Below are 12,254 nucleotides of genomic sequence, written 5' to 3'. Positions count from 1 at the left end.
CCCCCCCCCCCCTCAAATTGAGTGATTCAATATTTTTTTCCCCCCACTCTGGTTGGTACAAACAAGTACAGTTGTTTTTGTTTCAAAGCCACAAAGTTTTTTCTACAAAATTAAACAACTGAATGTTTATCCCTGTGAATCTATATTTTGCGCAAGGGGTATTATCACAGCAAACGTGGGTTTCGCATCGGTCTTGATTTAATTCAACTTTGGGAGTGCGCCTCCCGCTGCAGCAAGAATATGAACTCTCCGTGGTGGTGCAATCAAAAGGTTACAGCAGTCCCATTGGGTGACACACACCATCAGACTGGTTGTCAGGCATATCTTGGACAAGGCAGCAGACAGGCTGCTCGTAACGGGATGAGATAGGCTATCTTTATTGTCAAAACATAAGAATGAAGGGATGGGGGAGGGGGCGGCAGATTAGCTTTCCTGACAGCGAGCCATTTGAACTGTATGCCAAAACGAATTAGACGCCGTTGCACCCTCATTTGTGTGCTCGCAAATGACCGAAGCGCTCACAGGAAAAAGGCGAGACTTGCTGGCTAATCAACTGATAATGGCACTCGCACTCTCTGGCCAGCATCCTGCGTGCACGCTCACGGCACACTTGCTTCACACGGGAAGGCCTGTGTGATTTTTTTTTCTTTTTCAATTATTATTATTATTTTGTTGTTGTTTTGGCCAGGTGAATGATTCTAAAAGAGTATAGTACACAGTGAGCAGATGCTAAACGTAAAAAGAAATAAAAATAGTTGTTGAGTCAGGTTCACAAAACAAGGTAGAGCATCATATCTATCCATTGACCTTCTTGTCACGGGTCAGGAAGTTCCACCCTTTTCAATCTATTGTTACCCCCCCCCCTCCACCTCCCCCCCAAGCCCCACAGTACAAGATCTCAACCTCACCGTCTCTCCTTCAAATATAAGCTCACGTGTTGGTGTGCATGCTTAACTTTGTGCATAGTTGACAAGTATTACCAATAAAACGCTTAGCCAAAGTTGGATGCAACACCGTTGTGGGCGTGCAAGCGCATCCGAATACCCCACCCTGCTTCTTCCTGCGCTGATAACAAAGTGAGAGATGCCGCTTGGCAGTAAGAAAGAAAGGATGGGTGTTGGAACATTGTCAGAACCTTGACTTTTCTTTCCCCCCGACCCCTCGAGCAGGCCTCCATCTGAGGAAGTGGAACCCGCACAGCGTCTGTTCGGCTCCGAGAGGCAAGACAAATGCTTGAGATGTCAAACCCAGCATTGTTCCAACGCATACATTTGATTTAACAACAGGTCCGTGCAGTCGAGTGTCTACTATGACGGAAAACGAAAACCGCGGGTCACTTACATATGACGTGCCAGGAAAACTCAGGTGGACCTGGTGTCTATACGTTGTTCCAAAACTGTTATGCTGTAGCCACATGTGGGGGGCAGCAAGATAATGGTTACTGGCTCAACCGGGAAAGAAAGCCACATCAAATCAAGGACACTTTCAAACAAACAAAATTGAAACTCAACTCAATGTCACACAAACTGCAGAGGCAACAAAGAAGCTTTGGTAATTATTAAAAAAAACAACAACAAAAACCATTTATTTAGCTATATAGCTGGACGATTGTTTTTTTTGTCCCTGGTCATGGCAATCCTCTGCTAAATTGTTAGGCAGAGTTTGTAGAGCCATGTGGAGGTACAGTCAAGAAAATGACGACACTGTTTATTTAGATTCTCATGTTGTAAGTGAATCACTATATTGTGTTTAAGTAAACACATTGCATATTTACTTCTCAATTTAAAACAGTGCCCAAATGTGTGCCCTGTGCTTGGCTGGCATCCATCAGGGTGTACCCCGCCAACTGCCTTAAACACCTGTGATGGGTTGCAGCATGCCCATGACCCTCGTGAGGATGAAGCAGTTCAAATAATTAATGGACAAACTTTTATTTTAGTTTGGGTTTTTTTTTTTTTTTGCTTTGTGTTATGAGCAATTTTCACCCAAGTGAAGTGAAAAAAAATGGAGAAAATTAGGACACTGGAATGTAAAATTCCCAAGACTAACTTCCCATGGAAACTTAGCGGATATTTTCTACCCCTTTGTAAGAGTACTTACACCTAAGTAAATATACTATTTACAAGGGGACTTGAACCATAACCCTGTGGTTCCAAAGCCCATGTCCTTACAGATGATCTTCTGCCAATGCAATCGCATAGGTCTGCAAAGCTGCCACCGAATTGGCCCAAAACAGTTTTTGGATAATAAAACCAAGGTGCCATCTGGAGCTAGCCAGTGGATGTCATTTGCATTTGTGTGGCTGTGCAGGAAGCTCAAACACTCACCCGGCCATGTACTCCCATCCTGAAATGGGGGAGTAAAAAGTTCACAAGAAGCAGAAGGCGGCAACAAGGGGGAGGCAGAAGGATTAGGCGCCAAAATAAGAAGGGGGAAAAAAAAGAAATAACCACAACTTTATTTCCATCTCCATCCCACAGATGCTTGCTTCCTTCCTTTTCTCCCTTTCATGTTGCATTCTCAAATTGCTTTGATGAAACATGTCGACATGGCAAAGAATTAAATGTTACTTTTTATCTTTTTGTCTGAGTAAGGCCCTGGATTTGTCAAGGAGGCCAACATCTCTCATCTGTGCTGCCTGTGCCAAACTTGTGCTTGGCCTTGTTTATTCATTAGAACAGGAAAATGCCGTTTCACCGCCGCTGCCACCCCTCCCTATAACATCCTGGGTTCTTCTGGAACCTTCCCCAGCGAGGGGTGCTTGTCTGAAACCTTTGCAAGAGCACTGCAGTTAATGCAAATCTATTTTTTTCATGATTGTGGAGTACTCCAGATGATGTGTACAGGGCACAGTTGCGTCCTGTTATATTACATTTTTCTAGAGTAGTGACCCATCCTTCAAGCAATAGGCGGAATCCTGAACTGGTGGCCAGCCACTCGCAGGGCACACATAGACAAACAACAACCATCCACACCCACGGACAGTTTAGAGTGGTCCATCACCTACAATGCATGTTTTTGGAGTGTGAGAGGAAACTGTAGTACCCGGAGAAAACCCACGCAGCCACGGAGAGAACATGCAAACTCCACACAGGAAGGTCGAGGCCAGATTCGAACCCTGTGCCTCTACAATGTGAGCCGGATGTGCTGCAGTCTCCCACCGTGCTGCCCTACAGTAGGGTTGCCCAAGTCTGGTCATTTTTTAGAGGTCTCTGTCCTCTAATAAACCTGATTCAAATGATCAGGAGTGTAATCAGGCTTCTGCAAAACTTGCTAATGAGCTGATTATTTGAATCAGGTGTGTTGGAGGAAGTAAATATCTAAAACTTGCAGGATAGGGGTCCTCGAGGACCGGACTTGGCTGCCCTATACAGTGAAACTCCTCTAGAACGAAACCTACATGGGCGAAAATACCCCCTTATGTGAAAAAATCTTCATGCATTAACATAATTCCCATTCTCCTGCCCCCCATACGGACATTTACTTTACTTTTTATCATGCTAAAAACACCCACGGGACGCTTCGTAGTCCTCGATGGCCATAGTTAGCTCTCGAAGGCTAAAAACCTTACGCTAACTGGAGCGCTTCTCTCTCATTAGCGCGCCAGTGGCTCGACGGACGTTCAAATAAACGAACGTTTCCTCGAATGCTTTACTTGTTATCATGCTAAAAACAGCCACGGGACGCTTCGTAGTCCTCGATGGCCATAGTTAGCTCTCGAAGGCTAAAAACCTTACGCTAACTGGAGCGCTAACCTTACGCTAACTGGAGCGCTAATGAGAGAGAAGCGCTCCAGTCGGGGGTAAGGTTTTTAGCCTTCGAGAGCTAACTATGGCCATCGAGGACTACGAAGCGTCCCGTGGCTGGCTTAAAAGTTCATTGCATGCCAGGAAGTATTTGTTATTGTTAGATTCAGACAAGGATGGACGTTGCATTGCTAAAATGGCTACAAAACGGACATTTGGATGTCAAGCAGCTTAGACAAGAAGAGCTCTGATGCTGGAAGACAGGGTAAAAGTGGTCAAAATGAAAGACGGAGCAAGCAAAATAAAAGACATTATCCAAGAAATTGAGGTAAGTGAAAGTGAATGCTGATCGTAAATTTCGCAATTTCTTTCCCTTTTTTTTCTTTCTACACTGACAATATCAAGTGTCAGATCAGTGTGTGCTCATACTTATGCACTGTTGGAATAAAAATAGAGTACACATACGTTTGTGTGTGCGTGTACACATACGTTTGTGTGTGTGGGTGTGTGGGTGTGTGTGTGCGCTTACATCTGATATCAAATTTGCTACAGTGAAAAACCCCCTGTTGTGAAAAATTTCTTGCTGCAAACATGATTTCGTTGTAGAGGAGTTTCACTGTAATATTGATATTTTGTATTGTTTGCATTAAGAGGTGGATTAAGTGGGCAAAGGCCCCATTGAAGGCCCCAGGTACCAAAAGCACATACCAATGACTATCATTGGTATGTATCAACACCATCAGTGTAAAATGATGTTAAATCCTTCAAGCAACTGATATTTAAACATAAGAATTGAGCAACACATTTAGACAGATAACAGACATGTTTTCCTCATCCTCTGCAAAGAAAGACTAATATTAATGCTGGTTACTGCGGAGCTGTGGCTGTCTTCATGGATAGCCGTATTGTACTGCTCCCAAGTGGCCATGGTGTGCATAGCAGAAGAAGCAGCACAATGTCTATAAAACTGAAGAAAAAAATGTGGGAAAAAGGTCTTTCTTCACAGTTTCTTTAATTATGTCATGGCTGTTTCTGTTGTTGTTGTTGTTTTAATAAAGTACAATATAGTGCTAATCTTCATATTACAAAACACTACACAATTTTGGTTGTTTTCTTGTGGGGGCAGGCTGGAACAGATTAATGACATTTCTATTCATTTCAATGGAGCAAGATGATTTGATGTCGGGATTACGAGTGTGGTGATGGTTTAATTCGTTATTAAACTCGTATGTCAAGGTCCCAATGGACAGTGACTGCAGATGTGAGCTGAGTCTTGGGACTGCGAATGATTGCACTCTCCTCTTTTTAATGCTGTATTCCACAGAACCAGACACTTTAAAGCGCTCAAATGACTTTCTGTTTAATTCCCCACCTAAAGTTGTACTACAATTACTGCTACTGGTCACTTAAAAAAATAATGCAACGATTATCTGCACCAACTGCACAACCGTCATAGTATTGTATTGCACCACTGATCATGTTGTCTCTGCTCAATGACTTTGCACATTGTTGCACAGCTGTCATTGAGTGGTACTAATGCATGATGGTACCCATACATTACGGAAGGTCTTTTGATGCTTAGTTGTCATGTCTGTGTTTATCGTAGTTGCTTGTTATTGCAATACTAGTGTAGCTTATAGGACCGGAGACAAATTCCTTGTGTGTTCTACATACTTGGCCAATAAAGATGATTCTGATTCTGATTTATAGCATGATGTTCAGGCACATTTGAATGTTCTCCTGGCTATTGTTCTGAGATGGATAAAAACAAAGGTGTTGTTTTCGAGTGTTTTCGTCTCAAAGGTCTTGGGGGCACCAACTCAGTTCCTCAAACACGGGAAGTAAGGGAGACTTTTGGGGGTGTCAAGGCTGGAAACTTGTTTTCTCTGCATGACCTTCACTTCTTCACTTTCAAGTCCAGCTATTAATAACATGCACTTGATTCACCCCCCCCTTCCCCCAAACATTTGACCTGTTTTTCCTGGTTATTGATTGATGAGCCAAAAGTGCATTTGAACTGTTACACCTCATTTGTCTTGACAGCTGGATGCAAGCAAAGTGGCCCATGCGTCCCGATCTGATATGTCCGAAATGTTGTGAGTAGGAGAGGATGACGGGGGTGGAGTGGTGTCATTGTGTTAACACAAGTGGACTAATCAAGTCCTTTCAAAGGTTGAATTGGGGCAAAGGCCCCATTGAAGGCCCCAGGTACCAAAAGCACATACCAATGACTATCATTGGTATGTATCAACACCATCAGTGTAAAATGATGTTAAATCCTTCAAGCAACTGATATTTAAACATAAGAATTGAGCAACACATTTAGACAGATAACAGACATGTTTTCCTCATCCTCTGCAAAGAAAGACTAATATTAATGCTGGTTACTGCGGAGCTGTGGCTGTCTTCATGGATAGCCGTATTGTACTGCTCCCAAGTGGCCATGGTGTGCATAGCAGAAGAAGCAGCACAATGTCTATAAAACTGAAGAAAAAAATGTGGGAAAAAGGTCTTTCTTCACAGTTTCTTTAATTATGTCATGGCTGTTTCTGTTGTTGTTGTTGTTTTAATAAAGTACAATATAGTGCTAATCTTCATATTACAAAACACTACACAATTTTGGTTGTTTTCTTGTGGGGGCAGGCTGGAACAGATTAATGACATTTCTATTCATTTCAATGGAGCAAGATGATTTGATGTCGGGATTACGAGTGTGGTGATGGTTTAATTCGTTATTAAACTCGTATGTCAAGGTCCCAATGGACAGTGACTGCAGATGTGAGCTGAGTCTTGGGACTGCGAATGATTGCACTCTCCTCTTTTTAATGCTGTATTCCACAGAACCAGACACTTTAAAGCGCTCAAATGACTTTCTGTTTAATTCCCCACCTAAAGTTGTACTACAATTACTGCTACTGGTCACTTAAAAAAATAATGCAACGATTATCTGCACCAACTGCACAACCGTCATAGTATTGTATTGCACCACTGATCATGTTGTCTCTGCTCAATGACTTTGCACATTGTTGCACAGCTGTCATTGAGTGGTACTAATGCATGATGGTACCCATACATTACGGAAGGTCTTTTGATGCTTAGTTGTCATGTCTGTGTTTATCGTAGTTGCTTGTTATTGCAATACTAGTGTAGCTTATAGGACCGGAGACAAATTCCTTGTGTGTTCTACATACTTGGCCAATAAAGATGATTCTGATTCTGATTTATAGCATGATGTTCAGGCACATTTGAATGTTCTCCTGGCTATTGTTCTGAGATGGATAAAAACAAAGGTGTTGTTTTCGAGTGTTTTCGTCTCAAAGGTCTTGGGGGCACCAACTCAGTTCCTCAAACACGGGAAGTAAGGGAGACTTTTGGGGGTGTCAAGGCTGGAAACTTGTTTTCTCTGCATGACCTTCACTTCTTCACTTTCAAGTCCAGCTATTAATAACATGCACTTGATTCACCCCCCCCTTCCCCCAAACATTTGACCTGTTTTTCCTGGTTATTGATTGATGAGCCAAAAGTGCATTTGAACTGTTACACCTCATTTGTCTTGACAGCTGGATGCAAGCAAAGTGGCCCATGCGTCCCGATCTGATATGTCCGAAATGTTGTGAGTAGGAGAGGATGACGGGGGTGGAGTGGTGTCATTGTGTTAACACAAGTGGACTAATCAAGTCCTTTCAAAGGTTGAATTGGAGGCGTGTGCTGTCCCGGCGCAGTGGGAGCGCGCAGAGAGGAAGGGAGGGCAATCTGCTGCCGACTCTAATAAGACCCGATGGCTGCTGCAAGGTGGCCAGGAGCGCAGCAACGCTGCAGGGCCCAAGAAAAGGAAGACAAAAGAGGATGACTTCATGACTCGGACTTTGCGGCGCATGCCGTGGCGCACGAGGAGGATTTGCGTGGGGACTGCAGAGGGGCGCCACTTGTATAAGAGCTGTCGCGACATGACAGGTACAAGATGAAGCTGACTTCAAGTGCTCAGGTGGCTTTAAATCAGCTAATAATCATGAGCACAACCGGAGCAGAGAGCCTTCATGAAAGGCGTTGTAGATTTTAGAAGTTCATCAACTTGCGCTTTACAGTTCCGACTCCTGTTCCATCTCAAGCGTAAAGGATGTCCTAACACCAACTGAGTTTTTATGCTCAAACTACCAGTGTTTTGGAATGGACCAAGCTGTGACCCCAGCCTACATGTCTCCCACCTGAAGCATCAAGCCTCCCCAATGAAGCAGCCCCGCTGGGCCCGGAGCACCCGGCTGGGCCTGCTCGCCCTGTGGACCTGTCTGTGCCTGGCCGAGGGATGCGGGCCGGGCCCGGGCTACGGCGTCCGCTCCAGGCCCAGGAAGCTCACGCCCATGCACTACAAGCAGCTTTTCCCCAACTTTTCCGAGAACAACCTGGGGGCCAGCGGCAGGGCAGAGGGTAAGATCACGAGGAACTCGGAACGTTTCAACGAGCTGGTGTGCAACTACAACCCAGACATTGTTTTCAAAGATGAGGAGAACACCAATGCAGACCGCTTCATGACTAAGGTAGGACTTACTGTGCTTTACTCTTCCATTCCAATGAGAGATGTTCACACTCCTATTACTGTGCACCACTCAAAAACATCACATCACCTTCATTCATTCTTCGACCTTGCCCAGCTCCAAGCACCAACAAACATATTTCTCCTCTCTTTTCTTAAGATAAAAAAATGTAATAAGTAAAAAGTCTACACCCCCCTTAAAAGGCCAAAATCCCCATTCAGGAACGTGCAGCTCCCTTTAATCTTGAACCAGACACCTTATTACTGGCCATTCTGCTATGAAAAGAGCTGGGTTAAATATAACCCAGTAAGTTTTATTTTTTGTAATTTTTTTAATAACCCACTATTTTTGTCCCAGCAGTTTGAAGGGTGTATGTCTGGATGGACCTGCAACTTTCTGCAAGGTTGACTTCCAAGCCCAAATTTTATTTCTCACGCTTCCGCACATGCGGTGGGAAAGCGATGCTTTGCACTCCGGTGATGCTGTGCCTTGCTTTGCTTGTTTAGGCTATAAATCTCTGTGATGAATATCAGTGCTTGTGATGTGTGCCCTTCTCATGCCCACTTTTGAGTGTGCGCGCCCCTCTTTTGCCCAAATGTGAAAGACGCTCATTGTGCGTCACACTTGGAGAGGTCGCCTATACGAAATTCCCGCCTGCTGAAGTAATGGCACCGTTGGAAAAGCCACTATTGTAGTTGTGACAATGAAACGCCTCTCTTCAATGGCATTGGGAGGAAAATGTATCGAGTTTGCTTTCTGTCCCTTTCTTTCTCACCCTTTGCTGTCACATTCCAGCGTGCATGCCAATACATTTTCCCATCTGCCTTGTGCATAGTGGCGCTCGCTCCCATGCTCTGACCGGCTGCTCCCACAGCTTCTTTCCTTCCACGGCTCTTTCCTTAGCTTCGACACAAATGCTGTTCAGTCAAGTGAAGACAAGACTCGCAACATCCCGACGGATGAGTGCATCACTTTCTGCATCAACACAGTCATTCTGCCAGAGTGCAACTATGCCAAAAGAAGGAGGCCGAGGAGTCATAATTCTGATCAAATGTCTCAGGGGTGAAACTCGTGCTTGGCCACCGTTGCAGCTGGCAAAGGAGAGAACGGCCTTGATTATTCTGTCACCCTGTCAAAAAGGCAAAAGAATGCGGCTACTGTAGCCATTTTCTCATATCCTGGTTATTTAAGGAGGGAAAGAAGAAATTTCTGTGCCAGCAGACAAGCAATTAAACTATGGGAGAGAAAGTGTTGAAATGGTGAAACGGAGTCAAATTCAAATTCCACGCTCACACTTCAACGCGCTGTTAATAAATGAAAACAAGTGTAGGGCACTTGTCCTTGAGTGGGCTGCAAACATGCGCGTACAAGTGCACCAAGCACAGAATATCAGAATCAGTCTATATTCATATTTATCATATTTAGTTGAAACAAATGACATGCAATCGCTTCAAAAGTAAGCAATCTATGTTTTAAGGTGTCAAACTCAAGGCTCTGACCACATATCTGGCCCATTACCACGTTTTATAACTAATTTTAAAACAAATCATGTGTGTCAAACTTCCATTATCCTTGCCAAGATCTGTGTCGACATTTCAAATTTTCACATGCAATAAAACATTAACAGAGTATTTCTAATAATATAATTAGACGATTAAACATTGAGCTCACGACAAAAATGAATTTGAGATACCCCTACGCACACGCGCGCACACACACACACACACACACACACACACACACACACACACACGCGCGCGCACACACACATTTTAGGGCTGTCAAAGTTAAAGCATTACCTTTAGAAAAGCTTTGCAAAGCCAAATTTAAAAAATATGAGTCGCATATCTTTGACGTATCATCTCAGAGGATAATATTCTGCTCAAGTTGTATGGACCTTGATGGGACCTCACAAATCAACACTGCTGGAGTGTGGTGCTTGAGGCCGGAACTAAAGTTCAAAGGGAAAAGTTTTGAGAATTGTTTCTCTGAGAATATTGATTGAACGATGCACGTCAAGTTGAGTCACTTTTGATCATGTTGTGTGTGACAACTATTCCATTCAATATATTTACACTTCTATTGGTTTTTAGCATTATAAAAGCAACAAATACTGAAACGAATAACTATTACACATTTCCTTTTTACCTAGGTTTTATTTTTCAATAAAGAAATTTAAATGTACAATAAAGAGTGTTAGCTTTGTTGTACCCGACCAGTTTCAATACACGAACAAGCAACCATCAATCAGCACTAGTACAGTTCAATCCTGCTGGTGTAAATTTCACAGCAGCTTCAGTCACCGTCAAGAAACTTCTTAGCGCTCTCTAGTGTACAAAAATAAGAATACACCTATTTAGGGGCGGCTTGTATCCTCGATACAATTCACTCTTTGCGGTGTTTTCCAACCTTTATTTGGCCAAGGCACCCATTTTCATGTAATATCTTGTGGCCACAGCAAACCGAGAGTCACAAAACGAATGAAAATCAACTATTGATGATCTCGTCTCAAATCACCCACAAAGCAGGCTACTTTCAAATTCTGAAATGTGACCTGTTTATTTGACATATTCTGCAGGCCGAAGGGCAACAGGTGAATAGAGAGGTTTATGATAGCTTCTGCCAACTCCTCGCGAGTGTTGTGGGCGTGCTGGACCATTTAATTTTTCTCTTCGTCACTCGACGTTCCAAGCAAGGACCGAGGAACCCATATGAATTTGTAATCAACAAATCATATTTTGGGGACAAATTAAGTGAAATTTGGGAATCATTGCAAACTTTTATGCGCAAGGGTCACATTTAAATATTCAAAACAGACAACTGGGCCAGGAATTTTTCAAAGACAAAAAAAAAGAATAAAATCTACATGTGAAATCATTAATTTCAACAATACAGTTCTCATTTTTATATGTATATTATCATCCATCCATCATTAACTGAACCGCTTCTCCTTGCGAGTGTTGTGAAGCCTGTCCCACCCTCAACTAGTTGCCAGCCAATCGCAGGTCACACATAGACGAACAACCATTCACGCTCACAATCACACTCAGGAACAATTTAGACCGTTCAGTCAACATGTTTTTGAAATGTGGGAGGAAACCGGAGCACCGGGAGAAAACCCATGCAGGCATGGGGGCCAGAATCGAACCACTAACTGCTGCACTGTGAAGCGGACATGCTAACCAGTCGCTCACTATGCCGCCATATATTATCATTTCATTCAAAAGTGATTAACTAAGTGTGTATATACACACGCACGCGCGCACACACACACACACACACACACACACACACACACACACACACACACAAAATACATTTCATGTGTTTTATTTTATGACATGCTGATGATGTGCTTGATTCTTGTTGTAGCGCTGCAAGGAATGTTTGAACAGGCTGGCGATTGCAGTTATGAACCAGTGGCCAGGGGTGCACCTCCGGGTGACAGAGGCCTGGGACGAGGATGGTCACCACCCTGCTGGATCTCTGCACTATGAAGGTCGGGCTGTGGACATCACGACTGACGACAGAGACACAGACAAATACGGACTGCTCGCCCAGCTGGCTGTAGAGGCGGGCTTTGACTGGGTCCACTATGAGTCAAAATATCACATCCATTGCTCTGTCAAAGCTGGTAAGATCACTTCTAAAACACACTTAAAGACATTGTAAGACATGTAACAAAGCACTTTACCAGACATTTAATATAAAATAACAACAATTCAACTGTTTCGAAATACAGTACATGTTTGAAGGTAATCATTAAATAGACTACAGAAGTATGTACTTCTCGTTTGTGTAGCTACAAGCGCTAAACCATTTTTCACCATTGCAGTTTTCCTGATTTTTTTAATGTGGCCAAAATGGGGCCCAGTGACGCACGCGCACAGCCAATATGAGTTGTCCCTCCGCCACTATTTAAGAACCAGAGATGAAAGTCCTCCGGATTTTCCCGGGATTCAGGGCTTTTCAAAAA

At 43.5% G+C, this 12,254-nt stretch overlaps 1 protein-coding gene across 2 annotated transcripts in view; it reads left to right on the top strand.

Annotated features, from left to right (window-relative positions):
• The first annotated feature begins 7,435 nt into the window (after window positions 1–7,435).
• Window positions 7,436–12,254, top strand: part of dhh (desert hedgehog signaling molecule) — a 10,183-nt gene continuing 5,364 nt past the window's right edge. The window contains exons 1-3 of one of the 2 annotated variants that reach the window (XM_019895607.1): window positions 7,436–8,171; window positions 8,244–8,281; window positions 11,651–11,912. In XM_019895607.1, the coding sequence (XP_019751166.1) occupies window positions 7,889–8,171; window positions 8,244–8,281; window positions 11,651–11,912 (583 nt within the window). In that variant the 5' untranslated portion in view covers window positions 7,436–7,888. Of the gene's footprint in view, window positions 8,282–11,650; window positions 11,913–12,254 lie in introns of both variants that reach the window. The other variant, XM_019895606.1, reaches the window with a different exon arrangement.

This window comes from Hippocampus comes, unplaced genomic scaffold (assembly GCF_001891065.2).
Source record: "Hippocampus comes isolate QL1 unplaced genomic scaffold, H_comes_QL1_v1.1 scaffold113, whole genome shotgun sequence".
Taxonomy (NCBI): Eukaryota; Metazoa; Chordata; class Actinopteri; order Syngnathiformes; family Syngnathidae; genus Hippocampus; species Hippocampus comes.
The sequence above is the reverse complement of the archived record's forward strand: the minus strand, read 5'-3'. Positions and strand labels throughout refer to the sequence as shown.